A 17,348-nucleotide genomic window follows, 5' to 3' on the forward strand; every position below is an offset into this window, starting at 1 on the left:
TTGCAAGACTTCACAGGAAAATGTCATGGAATTAATGCAGCGCAAGTTTTTCATGTTACATGTACGTGTATGTCAAATTAAACTAAGCACAGGCATGACAAATATAGGGGATGAAGATCTGAATACTAGTAGTTTTTGGATAAAAGAGTTCAAACGGCTTTTAATGTCTATATTTCAAAAGCTTGCATTGTATGAGTAGACCAAGGGTTCTCATTTAGCACGGTGCATTTACAATAGCCTCACAAAATGGCACATTCACCCCCCCCCCCTAATTTTGCCAATGCTTCATAAATCGTGTTGAATTTGTGTCCGTGCTTAGAAGTTATGAGGCCGTCTAAAATGCCTTACATTTCAAAGATTAGGGAGCTATCCACCTGCCGACCCCAATCAGATGCCCTCAGTGAGCAACTGAACCCCAGGCAAGGCCATGAAACTTTCTTTATTTTGGATAGTGGCACAGCACAGATTTCTTTTGACAAAATGTGGCACTTCAACAAAACTATTTGTGAACCCCTGGTCCAGACACTACAGTGTATATAAATCTATAAAAAAAAACATTTTCACAATTGGATACTTAATATTCTACATTTATTTACATTTGCAATCATATATTCTCTTTATCTACAGTATAGCAAGTGCTTGTACATGAATTCACACACTTTAACCTCAAAGATACTAGTTTTAATTGCCCTCTCGTATTGTCTTTTTAATAAATAATAAAGCTTGAGTTGAAAAAAAAATCATGATCATTCATTTTTTTTTGTTATCACCATTAACATGAATTTCTTTGATTTAAAGAACCATTGATTAATAAATGGTTGGCTTTTGAATTTGAATACCGATAAAATGTCATTGGATAAAATATATGTATCTAAGAGATAATACGATTATTTGGTCATGATCAAATTTCCTTAAATCTTCCAAAATAACTTAATAAATGTCAGTAGAAATTTTGTTATCAAAAACCTGACATCACTCATTTTCTTGAAAGCACTTTAAAAAAAATATGTATCATGAATCTGAGGCTGCTTTGAAATAATATAAAGAGTACATAAAAACAAAATACTACTTACATAAGTACATACATGTAATTGCTTCTTGTTTTTGAATTTGGCAAGAATTAAAATGAAATCAAATGCATCTTCTAATCTGTCATGTCATCTTTCTCACTTAAAAACCGAGCCCTTGTGACATGAAGCTTTGCAATGGATTGCAAATTTTATGATAGGTAAATTCTGAATGCAAGATTCGGACCATCAATCACTTGAAAATTTGAAATTAATAATTACAAGAGTAATGATAATTCAGTGGTTCAAACAGACTTGTGATTGAATTTTTGGCAACACCCCCAAGGACTTTATCAAACTGAAAATGCTTTTAACTATGCTCGACCAAGCATGTGTCTCACAATGGTTTTACTTGTATCATTTTCTCTTGGTTGTGGCAGATTGACTTACTCAAGGTTGAATTTTCAATCACAGAGTTGAAACCAAGCATTCAAATTACTTTCTCTTGGCTGTAGTGGTACGTTTGAGATCTAGATACAAGTATACTGGCATACAGGGAAGATTCAGTGAATACGTTCAAGCTAGGATTTGAATCACTTTCTTGACTGTTTTACTATGTTTGCCTACATTATACTAATAGGAAAATTTGAAGGATCGAATTACAGGGTTCCCAGCTTTTAGAGAAAACAAAATTCCCTGATTTTTCCCTGATGAAGTTTAGAAATTCCCTGATAATTATTTAAACCCATCCCCAGTTTCACATGTTTTTTAGTTTATAATGCAGTGAATTACATGTATTTTCAGTATAAAACAATAATGTAAAACTAAGTTAGTACTATTACACTGCATGTAATGGCCTCCCTTCTCCCCATACAGCCATCCTTTCCTCACTTTATACAGAAAGAGGTTGATATGCAACAAAATATAATATATGTTGGACTGACTACCGTGCTTTCGACTTTTGGGCTGATCAAATTTCCCTGATTTTTCCCTGACTGGACATAAGAAAAATAATTTCCACTGATTTCCCTGATGGGCTGGGAACCCTGAATTACTTTCTCTTGGTTGCTGCAATTTCATACATGAGTTTCAATGATAAATTTCAATATAAGCGTTTGAATAACTTTCTCTTGGCTGAAATGGTAGAAGTACGATCTAGATACATTTACATACTCGAGAAAAAGTTTTGATGACAGAGTTAAAGGACGGCTTTTGATTCACTTTCTCTTGGCTGTTGTAGTATGAGTAAGGTCTACTGTTCTTGACATTCTGAAGATCTGAGGAAGCATCGAACTCAGCTGAGAGAACAGATCATCCGATATACCCTGCAGAAATTAAATGTAAAGGAGACACACTTCTTGTAACTTCTGAAGGTTTCCATGGCGAAGAAAAATAGTGTAGTAGGTTTCACGGTACACCACGTATCTTTCTTGGGCAAGTGTTGGTCCTGAAAAGGACCACCCAATCTCGACGTTTCGACAAGTGTGTTCTTGTCGTCCTCAGGAGACACACTTCTTACTCATTCAGACACCAAACACTACTGCCTTGCTGCCCTTGAGACTCCCCCATTACTGACAGTGGTTCTAAGACAATTATTCATAATATTACCTGGCCCTCCTGGATTGCTTGCCAAAGATGAGCATCATGTCCTATGATTGGTAAATTGCTGATAGGTCTATATTCATTCTGTACACTATCTGTTCCATCTCATCTCACATGGTCTAATCCTAGTTTGTTTATAACCAGTATGTCTACTTACTACGTGCTCTTACTACCCATTTACTGTTTACGTCTGATTTCTAGTAAGGCTTTATCTACATTTATCTACACTGAAGAAGTTTTAGTTCATATGGTGATAAAGCATTTGCTAATTTTGTGCCCAAATTATGGAATAAACTGCCTGTAACACTAAGATCTGCTGACAAGTTGAAAACTTTTACATCTCTGCTTAAAACACATTTATTTGCTCGTTTAATTTTTTTCTCCTTATATGATTTTTTTGTGTAACTATTGGTTTAAATATTCATGTTTAGTTCTCTTTTGTAAGTTGGTTTTTTGTTAGGGTTTAGCTTAGGCCTGGTGTTTTTAGAGCCCTTGTGAGTTATGAACCTGCCGGATTGCCTTCTGGGCAAGTTCCTTAAACTGCAGGTGAACAGCGCATTAAGATCAGGCACCAGTCCCCGTAGATATATTTTTAAGTGCTGTTTAATGTAATTTCATTATTATTATTAGTAGTAGTTATTTATTGTAAAGCGCTTTGATCATATTTTTGGTAAAGCGCAATGTACATGTAAGTACCTGTTATGTATGTATGTATTGTGTCTTAAACCCACCTAGTCTAACACCGCTTAGTCTACATAGTCAGACTGTTTGTAAATTACAAAATTTGTAATTTGACAAAGTAAAAAAATAATAGATAGACAAAGTTAAAATAACACAAATTGGACATTAGACTAAGTTGGTATTGGGTCGAGTGTAGTGCAGTATAGACCGACTGGCTGTTAGACCAAATTGACAGTTATACCTAACAGGTTTAAGACCATATAATATCAGCCTATTTAAAATGTAGACCAATTGCTTGAAGATGAAGAGAAATATAAACCCTATGACTTACCTTAGGTACAACAAACTGAATTGTTCTGGATTCATTGCCTCCCCAGGTGGCCATCTCCATCATAAAACCTTTCACACACTTCAAGACTAACTCAGCTCGCTTGATACACCATGGTATTGTCATTTCCTGCAACAGATCAGAGATTAAATAAATACATATTAGAGATTATGAGATCCATCATTAAAACCTTTCACACACTTCAAGACTAACTCGGCTCGCTTGATACACCATGGTATTGTCATTTCCTGCAACAGATCAGAGATTAAATAAATACATTAGAGATTATGAGATCCATCATAAAAACCTTTCACACACTTCAAGACTAACTCAGCTCGCTTGATACACCATGGTATTGTCATTTCCTGCAAAGGATCAGAGATTAAATAAATACATTAGAGATTATGAGATCCATCATAAAAACCTTTCACACACTTTAAGACTAACTCAGCTCGCTTGATACACCATGGTATTGTCATTTCCTGCAAAGGATCAGAGATTAAATAAATACATTACAGATTATGAGATCCATTATAAAACCTTACCTTTCATACTTTTCATAATTCATAATTTTCCATCATAATATAAATAATAATATCAGGGCCGCTGGGAGAACAGTTTTCTGAACTGAAGTGGTTACCCTGTGCAAATTTGCCATTATTACTATACGGGAATCTCTTTTTATGGGGAATGCCATTCAAAGGGAAACGAAACCTGCATTTCTTTATGGACAGAAGGTCGCCAGAGCAGCTTGTATTTAATTCACCCCAAAACTTTATAAGACAGAGCTGTGACTCAACTCACCTCATACATCTCATACATGAGGAATAACGGGAGGGCGATGGAAGCGATATCAAACTGAACAGCATACTTCAAGATATTCCTCAGCGCCAGGATACACCGATGTCTGGAGTTGATGTCGCTGGATCGTAAGCTGTCGTCAGATACCAGATGAAAGATGATATGACACTCGGCTAGATTGGAATGCCTCGTTACGTAGAAGTCACCTGAATGGCGAGAGAGAATAGTCTCTTTAATAAGTCTCCAAGAATATCATTGATTCATATGTTCTGGCAAAGGGAATCAAGCAACATCGTCATCCAGAAGATGTCTTTGAATATTCTTCTAAATATGTGACCACTCTCCCAACAACAATAAGTCGCCCAAAACAAATTTTGAAATTTTGAAACTTGTCAGAATCGATCAACAATGACCGCGATGACTTGTTCTCATGCTAAATGATATTTTTTTCCCAATTTTTCCTTGTATTTTAACGCAAAGTGAGACTAAATTTCCTTTTTTACATTTGCCACTTTACATTCAGATGTTTGTCTACAGCAAGAACTTCACTCTACCAATATCTCATGTCAACTTTAACTACATGCAAAAGGAACTAAATTGAATGAGAAACTTAAGTATCCCAGGATATGTTATAGGTGGGTGTAAAGTTGAACATAAATTACAAAAAAGCTTTATGAACCAGCCGAAGGAGGTGAAAATGGCGTATGGACAATTAAATAAAGTAATTTCTGGTATTGGGCGTGAAGGGTCAATTTCTCACCTGTTTTAAGGTTTGTTGTGAGTTCACCATCTTCATGCAATGATGTTGGCCTGCTTCCCTCAGATCCACTGCTAGAACTACTGTCTGTATACACAATATTAAAACAAATAAAAAAAAAACTTCTCCTAGATTTGTACATACAGAGTAAAGGTTGCACACACTTGAACAATTTATCTCTAAACTACGTGTACAACACGACTGAAAAAAATAGTTAAAAAATAATTTCAATTGATTATCAAAATCTCTACGTTGAAAATAAAAACAACATACATTCAAATAACAGATTTATGCTTGAACCAAAATTTAAGCAGATCATTTCTACTACAGTATGCATACGTGTGCCAGGTGTGAATATGATCCCCAAAACAGCATTTCAATTCAATAGAGCAAGAATAAGGTATTTTCATAATAACTTCTGTGACCTCATGACCCCAAATTCTTCTCTGACCAATGTCACTCTAATATACATTCATGACATCAGAGATAAAAAGAGACAAAGAGAAAGAGAGAGATAGATAAAAAGGGAGGGATATTAATTACCTCCTCCACTCAATCTCTTCTGTTCCTTTCGTCTTGCGTTGACCCTGAGGGCGCCCTGATGAATCACCCTCAACTGTGTCTCTAGGTCTGGGAAGTGAAAATCTGTTGATTGCTGACACACTGTAGCAAAATCTAGAGCATGAAAGAAAACAAAAGAATTGGTATAATACAATTTCAGACATCTTTTGTTCTAGTCATAACTTGCAAGTACTAATATCTGAATGGTCACTTGCACGGAAGTGAAACACTGAAGAAAATAAAATCCCAGTATAAAACTGCACATATTTCTACTCTTCAAATCCTTTGAGTCAAGGTTTGGTTTCTACTGTATATGTATTGTACTGTATGTCTCGGACTATCATCGATTCCAAATAAGTGTTGTACTAAACCCTCTCTCCAATTGTCTCTAATCTCTTTCGTACACTCTCTTCTTACACACTCTTTTTTTTCAATATACTGTATCTATTACATTTATTGAATCGATCCATAATCAATTCATCTATCTCTTCATCAAGCCCTTTCTCTACAGTATGGACCTCTTGATAAGTGTTGGTTTATATTCTAAATACAGTATAAAGCTCAATTGATAGTTTCTACCTTTGCATGAATTTCTATCTCACTTTATCTATTGATTTACCTACAAGTATTATTTCCATCTGTCCATCCGTCTGTCAGTCAGTCTGTCTGTCTATCTATCTATTTATCTATCTGAACTGATATTGTATAGACCCTACTGTCCATGATAAACTGAGGGCGCATTTTACAATCTATCTCAGTGTATCTCACCTCTTTTAATGCCTGTATAAGAGCTGATCCTATCATCTACCATTAAAACCACACCAGAGAGATTGGTTGAATACAATGAAAGAGCAGTCTGCAGTCGTTGTGGTTGAGGTATTAAGATTCCCCTGAGAAAACATAAAAATAACTGTTTTATCATTTTCATTGTTTGTTATTAAGCATAGCATAAAATATGATCCATCTTGAAATAAGAAAAGCTGATAAGGATGCGAGGGCATAAATTAACTATTCCACACTGTAAACTATGCCAACAAAATAAAGTACACTGTATGGGCTTATATCATACCTTTGTTGAAATTTCTTTTACATGAAAATTCCTATTCAGAGAATGTAAAGACGTGTTCACATGCTGTCAAGTAAATTATCCATATGGATTAAAAAGAAAGTATCAATAACATTGGTGCAGTATTTCTAAAAATGTGTGCATGACAGAACAAGCAAAGTTTTCTTGTGCCCTTCCAAATCCCTGAATAAGTTGTCCATGCAATCAGGAACATTGATAAAATCAGATCGATAGACCTTCTTCTGGTTTCACTTAGTTTCCTATATGCAATGGCACTCATTAAAAAATGGGTTCAGATTTAACGAAAGAAACTGTTTTGCATCTTACCCTTCTCTATTAGGTTTATGCCTGCACAGATCTAAGACATCTATACTCATTAGCCTTAGGTTATGCATAGTCTTCATCTGAGCACCTGAGAGAGAGTAACAAATAAATAGCAAAAAATGAATATATCTAAAGAGTAAAATTCACTGAGCAAAACACTGAAAATTTAATCAAGATCTGAAATCAAATAACCAGTTATTGAATTTCTAAATTTAGCAATATTTTGTGAAAACAGTTATATGCACGTCGTCAATAATATTCATTAGGTGGGCTGATGACGTCACATTCCCACTTTCCTTTTTTCTTATGTTATTACATGTACATGAAATCACAATTTCATTTTTTAAGGCATGTGTGAATCATTTGTCTTCCTTATAATAAAATAAGTTGCAGCAATTGATATCTCATGCATGAAATCAGTTGTCAAACCAATTTATTAGTTCTTGGGGGAAAAAATCTAAATAAACACCATTTCATGTAATAAAATACAAAAGAACATCATCAGTTTGATCATTGAATATGCATGAAAACATCCTAAGAAATATTTCACCAAAATAATGTGAATCTTCAAAATGCCATAAAATTGTTATTCACTGCCCAATTTTGATTATATTTTCAGTGTTTTGTTTGCCTGATTTTTTTATTTGTTCAAATTATTTCCAGCCTGGAGTACCCCTTTAACAGAAAGGTTTTGCTATATGTCATGTATTTTGAACTTGCCACACTAAAAAAAATGGTTTAAAGGCAAAGTCCACCCCAATAACAAGTTGATATAAACAATCATAGAACAATAAGACAAGAATATAACTTTTTTTTCTATCAAGATTGAATCATAAGAAAGTTGTGGCACTTTACTTATTTCATAATACAGTATGCACATCCTTGTCAGTATGCAATGGGCAAGCTGCTGATGTTACACACTATTTCTTTTTCTTTTTTCTTTATTTTATTGAATGAAATATGACATTTTTATAATTTTTTGGAAGGATTTCAAACAGAATCACAACAAATTATGACTAGTTTTCTTTACCTAGATGAATAGTAAAACTTTCCTCCATTTTTGGTTGATCAGGAATTATTTCTTCAGGTTCAACAGGCATAGACTCTGACAACGCTCTGATTCTGCGACTGTAAAAAAAAACACCAACAACAAAAAACAGCCAATCAAGTTTAATGATAAAAATATCAGTATTGCCATAGCAAAGATCACTTCTCAAAATTTAACAACTTTGGATTATATTCCAACACCAGAATTGCCACCTAGTTCCTTCTGCCACAAAATATATGTAGCCAAATTGCTCAAACAGTGTCACAGAACAATGTCCCTAATCACATACAACCGTTATCAACTAAAACTTACTCTTAATGTAGACATTGGGGGACATATATTTCCAATATCTTTTATGGTGTTTGGCTGTTTGCAATCCCTATTAGGCAGCTTTAGATTTACGACGCTGCTTCTAAGACAAACTTACGGTAGTTGGCAGGACAAGAAGAAGCTGTTCTTGGCAAGAATAGAACAGTACTTTTGCGAAATAACTGTGTAAAAAAAATATGTCGCAAATCTCAAGTTTCTTATTGCTTTAAGCTTTCCATAGACCCCAGGCAATATATATGCAGGCTCGGTCTTCAATGGGTTAAATAACTTACCTAACAGGGCCTTCTATACCATTCCCCATATCTTCATGGAGGTTCTTGATCCATTCATGAAACTCCTCACGCTGAGAATCCTGAAGATTGCGCAACTCATTGTCCCATTTTGCCTCCTCTCTCTGCAGCACATCAACGAAAGAAAATAGGTAACCAAATTACCATCACTTTATAATATAGGCAAATTGATGAATGAAAGATAATGCACTCTATTGTAGACCCTGAACTGACTTCCCCTATTATGCAACTCTCCCTAAGTCACATCAGCCTAATTAATCATAATCAATGTTAACAGAAACTTGAAGAATTTCTAAATACTGATAGATAATCGATAAATAGAAAGTGAAACGTGCACGAGACCTGGGGGTGATTCACGAGCCATATTGACACAAAGGATAACAAAAATGTTATATTGGTACCTCTACAAGTCTATATCAATATTCCCATTCATCAAACCCAAGCGCAAGTCTTGTGTACACATGAGCACTGTATACACTTTATGTCACAATTACTTTAGCCAGGATTACTTTATCAAGTTCAAGAATAAAAACCTGAAATGAGAAGTACCAACAGGCAAACAGACATAAATTGTTGCAAATAATAGCTTCAATAACACATCATACAGCTATATGCTTCTATAGGTAATAAAAATAATACTGACTGGCTTAATTTTCAGGAGATACCACATTATATTACAGGTTATGTAGATCCGAATCAGTGATAGGTCAATACGCCATCACATGACCATAGCTGCGAGGATCGCATTTGTTATATTCTAGGTTTTTACGTCACCTCAGTGAATACGACGGCTTTGTATTGTCAATTGCGGCATTATATTAACTAAGGTGACGTCACTCGCTGCTTACAAGTTGCGTAATCAGGTAGTTTATTTGATGTGCGCGCTAGTGTTAATGCGTCGATTGCATGAGGAACATGTTTGAGATATTTTCCAAAATTTTTCTATTATGACGTAGATGGATCAGAGCTGCAGCAAGAATTTCTGGTTAATCAGAGAGCGAGAATGATGATGAATGCAATCTCTGATGGTGAATCCACACAGACTATATAATATAACAGATATTGCCTGGTCTATCTTTTTGATAAATAACATTTCAACTCCCCTCCGAAGCTATCTTTTTCCCTCGGGAGAATATTTTCCCTCAGCTGCACGCTTCGGGCAAAATATAATCCCTTGGGAAAAATATAACTCCGTTGGGGAGAGGAAAATTAATGTTATATTCAAACTCTAGGTAGGCAATATCTGTATAATATTTCCCTCAGTAGACCCACAATGCCTGTGTTAACACTCGGGGCAATATGAGACTACTTTGGGAAATATATATGGTATCTCCCTCAAGGCTCAAAGCTAATCAGTATTATACAACTATTGCTTCACAGTCAATATAAAAAACATAAACTTTGAAAGGAAACTAGAGAGTCATTACACATTGCAAATTTACCTGAGTCTTTTCAAAGTGAATGGCAGCAAGACGGTTGACATGTAGATCATCATGGGTTATATCAAGATTCTTAACAGCTCTCTCCATCTCATTCGCTTGCCTGTAATAAATAAGATGACTTTCAACATTACTGGGAAAAATAGGAATATATTCATCATCTTTCTAGTACAAGCACCATTTTTCACTCTTCTTGTAATTTATCTATATATCCACCACGGGCGGATGACTGAAGCTTGCATTGTGTGTAAACATCTCTCCCCTGTTCCATAGATGCAGGCTATGCTACAGAGGAAAACAGTCTGTCCCTCGGATAGGATGTTAAATGGAGCCCCCATATAGAGGAGAGTCGCCACCTGTGCACGTTAAGAACCCACAGCACTATACGTGTAAGAGTAGGGGGAAACCTCGGTAGTGGTCCACCTGCAATTCCTAATCAGTTATATCGGGAGGAGAGACCTGCGGGTCATAGTGATTCAGTTCGCTTTTCGCCTCCCAGGCACAGGTGACACCAAACAAATAATAATAATCATAACCATATCATGTATATTACAGAGTATAAGGCAATCATGATGCAGTTCTAATCCATAATGAAACCATTCTTTTCTTTTTCAATCACAATGAACGAGGGGATGAAATTATAGTATGCCACCATGTGATCATGACCACATGTTCTCTCCTACTTCCAGTAGTTTCATTCTTTGCTCTTTAGTCTTCTCTTGACATCACTCATAAACTGTTAGGTTTTCATATATTTTTCTCAAATTATTCATATGGGCAGCTCATTTTAAAAATTAGATAATGAACAGGTTTAAGTTTGTGATATTTGTGATAACATGCAAAATCACTCGGGGCTGGTTCCTCATTCTCTTGCTTGTCACATGATAAAATACCCTTGAGTGTGCTCCATTGGGCTAACACCCTCTAAACTGTGCAGCCACATCATCAGGGATTAAAAAAAAAACAGCAGTCACATATACCATGTATTTAATCAATTTTTTTTTCTTCCCTGACAAATGACTTTTAACCCTTAACGTGCCACGGACACATTTTTGTGCAATTTTTCTGTATTATGCTATTGTCAATTTGTGATACATGTAATTCATTTTCTCTCTTGTGTTGTGTATTTGGATTAATTCTTCTACACCAGACAAGGCTTTTCCATACATGTAGGTTCCTTAACTTAAAAAAAAAAAAAGGCTATCATTTGATAGAAACTACCGGTATATAATGTGGCATTAAGAGTAATTCTTCTATTATAGGCCTACCATTTTCTCTATATAAAGGCACCTTAGCAACAAAATCTGAGTCAATTTTAGTTTCACTGCTCTTTCAGTGCTCATGATACCATTCCTTGACAAATTCAAATTGATGGGAAAATGGTAAGGTGGCTGTGAAATTGTGGATGCTGTGCTTTTGTTAACCGAATACTGTAAATTTACTAGTTACATAATCTAATCACTATCACATTGAAAGCTACAATGTAAATAGACAAAGTCAGAATCAGCAAGAAAGTGGGCTTACTTGTCTTGAAGTTTACGTAGTGCAGCATCCCTTTGTTTCACAATATCTTCAACAGCCATGGAATAGGTGTGTTCTAACTTGAAGATTGTCTCTAATGCAGGAGAGTGTATCAGGGTATGGAACATCTCTCCAAACACCGCTTCATCCTTGGGTTTGGTGTTTGGTGCATGGCTTACACATTCCTAGTAGAATACAAAAAAAACCCTGTTTAATACACAATACACTGAAATTCATAGACATGAACTTCAGTGTAATATTAAGATAGTTTGTAAAGCCCAGCACACACTACTCGATCCGATGCGACACAATTTTTTTAATAAATGGCATTTTGCAGTAAATAAGAAAGTTCCAAGAAGTAAGATTATTTCATTATAAGTTTGGCATAATGTTGGGCATAATAAAATCATAATTTTGCTTTGCGGCAAGCCCTGTGGTCGGGGTAAAGTCCAAATCGGCTTCAATTTGCAGCCGATGATGATGTCATTAGGATTTGAATTTACTTTTATTCCTATAGGGAGGCTCGAACTAGAACGAATTTCGATTTCAGTAGTCCTACCACTATTCTGAACTCTAATCGCAAAGATTTTATTAGTTAAAATGTTCATATTAAATGTTATTACAATATCTTTGAAATTCTGATCGTAATGAATCACACATTGTGTGCGCCAGGCTTAATACAGGAAGAGAGTATTATTGTGCATGGAACCTCTCTCCGTCTCCAAACACTGCTTCAACCGTATATTGGGTTTAGTGTTTGGCTTACACATTCCTGTTAGAATACAAACACAAGAAACAGTTGTGTAATACACAATACACTGAAGTTCATGTTAGTGTATTTTATTTGTAGCTCTGATAATAATAGTTTCTAAATACAGGGAGGTTTATCAGAGTATGGAATCTCTCCCACAAAGACCGCTTCATCCTTGGGTTTGGTCTTGGATGCATTATCTTGCAAAGTCACCACATTGAGCTTAGTGCACACTTTGCATATAAAATTTCTTAACAAAAAGATTTCCATAAAGAAATTTACCTGTGTGAATGCTCTTGCCCATCTATCTGCAATATTTCCTATCTCCTCGTCACCGCTGGACTGCAATACTTTGATAGCTTCCCCACCATTAGCATCGTGGAATGCTTCTGTTTCCTTGGCAATGAATTTGTCCAGTTCTTGTGTTAATTCTGAAATTTGAAAGATAGTTGCCAACTTGTCTTTAGGGGATAGTTAATGCCAGGAGTTAACAATCAATTTCCAAAACCAAGGAACAAACATCGGTAACATAATTTTTCAGTATTTGATCCGATAATCAGCATTATCACCCAAATCAGACATCTGAGCTGGTAATTTACAGAACCGTATTGCCCTAGATTTTCTGAATATCAAGAAGAGATAGGTATATTGTTTGTATTTTGCTTGGTCTCTATGCGCGTATTGACTTTGCATGCAGAGACGACACAAAATATGCCTTGTATTTTCCCTGGTCTCACATCCGGGCATTTGAGGATGAGTAGAAAGAGATACGCTTCATAATGATCCACGCAGCAACGATTTACATCATAGTAATGACAACACTGGATCCAGGCGCTGGATATGCGTCCCTAGGGACGCGATCTTATAATTACAAGTACGGTGTAATGGTAAAGTACAGAGCCTGGCACTTGGTATAAGCATGACACAGTAGAACCATATCTTTGAAAGAAATATCACCATTTTCATGATTTTTGCTCTAGATGTCTGATTTGGATGATAATAAAAATATTGGCTGGCTCTTCTTTCAGGGAACATAAACTATATTGCCCTTAAAACAACAATATTGCCCTCGTCAAAAGACTCAGGCCAATATGATTCTTTTGTGGGCAATATATTTGATGTTCACCTCAATTAAAGCCAGTCTATATTATGTGAATATCACAAGAAAGCGTATAATTTAAGGAAAAACATGGGCCATCGTTCAAAATAATATTTCACATAGACTTAGTAAAATGCTAAAAATCTAGACAAAACATTACACCGAATTGGTGGACGGTCATTACCCATGGGCGCTCGCACTAATGGGCTACTGTCGGTGAATGGGGATGAGAGTTAAATGTAAGAAATTGTTAAATACATGTAAATTCCCAGAAACATTATTTAATCAGTGATTTTGGGTATCTTCCAACTTTTCCCACGGCAGAGAAAACACACTTTTGGTAATTCGAAACCACTTTTAAGCGACCAAAATATATAATATAACATGTGATGAGAGTGAACAGAAACTAATGTCTTAAAAAAGAAAACTGATCTTGGCAAAAGATGTACATTTTTATTTTTGGAGGTATTTGTGTATTATTGTTATTCTAATGTTGGCCTAAGTTACAAAATTAGTTAGATCTATTTAAAGTTTCAATATTAGATTAGGGAGTTCGGTGAAATGGCACTTTCAGAATTTGTATCTGTCTGTGCACCCATGTATAAAACAAGTATGAAGCCATTAAAGGAGGAGGAAAAACCCTATAAAAACCTATACCATGAGAAACTTTGAAGTTTTATGAATAAAATGATGAATTATTCAAGGGCATGAATTGCCTCACATAGCAGCGCATTGCACTAAAAATAAAAAAGGATTACACAGTCCCATTCATTGCATTTTGTGTAAGTTATGAAAATCTACTTTTGCCGTAAAAAAAATCTGCACATTCTCACCTTTAAGCAGGAATATCTGTCAATATTCGACATCACGAGTTGATTTAAGAACCATTCTTTTCCTTATTTCACAAGCTTTCCATTGGTACCAAATTTTTTTGAGATTCCTTCAAGATTTCAAGAAGCCACTGGCACTGTCTCCCCCACTCAAACAGGCTTTTAATATCTTTTTTGAGAACAAAATCTGCATATTTTCCCCTGTAAATTGGAATATCTCCGTCAATATATCAGACAATGAGTTGATTGAAGCACCATTATTTTTCTTATTTCACAATGATATCAAATTTGTTGGGATTCCTTCAAATTCAAGATTTCAAAAACAAAAAAAAGTCACCGAACATGCCGAACTCCCGGCTCCAGAATGTCGACCTATGACTGAATTTATGAAAATGTTTACACTACAGTTCGGTAAATACTATCTACTGACTGCAACAGGCATGCCCAACAACATGACGAAAATATACAATTACAAGCTTTAACTAAATCTTAAAAAGAGAAAAAGTGAAGCGACTAAATACACGCAGGCCTGCCAGGTTCAGATTCACAGAAAACGCAAGAACAAGTGAATGGGACTGCAGTGTGAACAAGTTCTGACAGACAGGTTTATTTACGTAGCTTACCCTTTTCCACGAAACATGGAAGATTGTGTGCACACGTCAACCGTCCAACGAATTCTTCAGCTGAAATGTTTAAAGGTATAGTAATTGGTACAGCTAATTTAGTCAAATATTCCTTTGTTTTGAAGGAAAACGTAAATTCTTTCTGCACAGAATCCATAACTTCCTCACGCTCTGCCTCTGGATCGATAATATCAGGAATTAAATTGTGGGCGTGGCGTCGAGAGAGCTACTAGAGCGAGACTCTTTGCGCTGACCATTAATTGATATTGATTTTCTCATATATTAATAGTTTTCGTATGTCTATTGCTATATTGAATGAAAACATTCTTTCGGAAATTGTTAAAAACAGATGGAAGAAGAAAGAACAAAATTCATGATGAAATAGAATCATGTTCATGTTTATATATATAATCAAGGGCGGAAATCTCTCCCAAAAGGTAGAGGCTGCTTGTCAAAATAAAAAAAAGTTTATCTCCAAAAAAGTAAGGTCATCTCGTCCAAAATACATGCTTTATTACGATTTTGAATCACTGGCGTAAATCCGGGGGGGGGGGGGGATGGGGGGGGGGATATATCCCCCCCCCCCACTTTTTGAGGAGGGGGGGGGGGTGGCCTGTACAAACATCCCCCCACTTTTTACGAAAGAAATGAAAAAAAAATCACAAGAGATAATTGTTTTATTGGTGAAAATTCTTCCAAAAATACCGCTTAACAAATAAAATAATATTATTGAATCATAAAATGCAAATAAAGAGCCAGTTCACCATTTCCAAACGAAATACTTCCAATTCATCAATGTTGGGGTCTTTGGGAAGGGATTAAGATGGAATGTCAAAAAATTTTGAATGTAATCTCTAATAAACCATTAAAGGAGAATGAAACTCTTGGAGCAAGTTAGCTTTTGTGAAAGCAGAAAAATCAAAGAATAAGATCAACAAAATTTTGAGTAAAATAGGACTAGCAATATAAGAGTTATGAGCATTTGAATGTCGAGATCACTAATGCTATGGAGATCCTCCCATTGGCAATGCGACCATGATCTATGATGTCACAGATGAACAACTCTCCCCTTTTACGACACTGAAAATATACCCCAAAACATCTCTTTTTGCTCATTCTAATCATATGACAAATAGTTCATCAATGATATAATGTTGTGAAACCTCTGTACTTGTCCTCTCATAAAGAGAACACCTCACCTTGTGATAGACTCTATAAAAGTGAGAATATAAGTGAAATAAGTACTAAAGTAATGAGGGAGTTGTACGTGTGTGACATCACAGATCTTGGTCGCATTGCCAATAAGAGGATCTACATGGCATTAGTGATCTCAATATTCAAATGCTCATAACTTTCTTATTATTCATTCAATCTTCCTCACACTTTCAACAATATGTTTCTTTGATTTTTCTCTTTGATATGGATTCAGCTGGTTTCAAGGGTTTCATTCTCCTTTAAACCATCATGGGGTAAAAAAGATAATAATATTGGAGGGGTATTTGCCATATGGACATACAGTGGCGTAACTACGGGGGACATGGGGGGCACATCCCCCCCATCGGCTGACCCCCTTTCCCCCTGCCATTTCCGTCCATAGTTTATATACATTACATTATCGTTTTGAATTTAACCCTCCCCGCAGCAAATCGCTATTCGTGTGCCCCATTTAATTCACCACCCTAACAGAAATGAAGTGATAATCAAAAGGCTTCTGAATAGGTCCTATACAGTGCGTATCAAAAAAAAAGTTTACACTTAGAAAAAATCCTGTAAAATTATACATTTGTAATATCCTGAAGATTTTTCCACATTTTTAACATTGGTACAGATCCAATTAAGCGAATGACGATATAACTGTCGAAAAAATATTTCCGCTTGAGTGAGCACCACTTACTTTTTAAAAGTTCATGAAAAATGATTTGCGCAGAACTTTGAAATAGTTATGCGAATAAAAGTAGACCTCTATCATGAAGAACACGTGGAATTTAGCTAATAAAATTGATTTGAAGATATCTTTTACCCTTTTTGACTTGTTTCCTTGCCCAAAACACTTCGAAGAGTGCATTGCGCCCCACCTCACTCCCCCACACACCGAGGCCATCTCGACGATATTTGCTTTAGACTGAGCTGTCATTTACATGAAATTGCTTAGGCTTGATTTTCATTTTGTTAATCATTGTCAAGCTTGGAAAAAGTGTGGAGAAACAAGTATTAAAGGAAAAATAAAATGTAAACCCACTTTAAATGATAAAAACTTATAGTGAAACAATGCTGGAGATGTCTGATATAA

At 35.6% G+C, this 17,348-nt stretch overlaps 1 protein-coding gene across 1 annotated transcript; it reads right to left on the reverse strand.

Moving 5' to 3' along the window:
• Positions 1-571: 571 nt before the first annotated feature.
• Positions 572-15,259, reverse strand: LOC129254334 (protein C12orf4 homolog). Its single transcript, XM_064115643.1, has 13 exons — positions 15,059-15,259; positions 12,789-12,937; positions 11,759-11,940; positions 10,238-10,337; positions 8,778-8,899; positions 8,158-8,255; positions 7,131-7,215; positions 6,506-6,627; positions 5,720-5,851; positions 5,180-5,263; positions 4,423-4,625; positions 3,622-3,747; positions 572-2,332 (listed from the first exon to the last, which is right to left on the reverse strand). The coding sequence occupies exons 1-13, from the start codon at positions 15,213-15,215 to the stop codon at positions 2,225-2,227; spliced, it is 1,668 nt and encodes a 555-aa protein (XP_063971713.1). The 5' UTR covers positions 15,216-15,259; the 3' UTR covers positions 572-2,224.
• Between the last annotated feature and the right edge of the window lie 2,089 nt (positions 15,260-17,348).

Source organism: Lytechinus pictus, chromosome 2 (assembly GCF_037042905.1).
Source record: "Lytechinus pictus isolate F3 Inbred chromosome 2, Lp3.0, whole genome shotgun sequence".
Classification (NCBI taxonomy): Eukaryota; Metazoa; Echinodermata; class Echinoidea; order Temnopleuroida; family Toxopneustidae; genus Lytechinus; species Lytechinus pictus.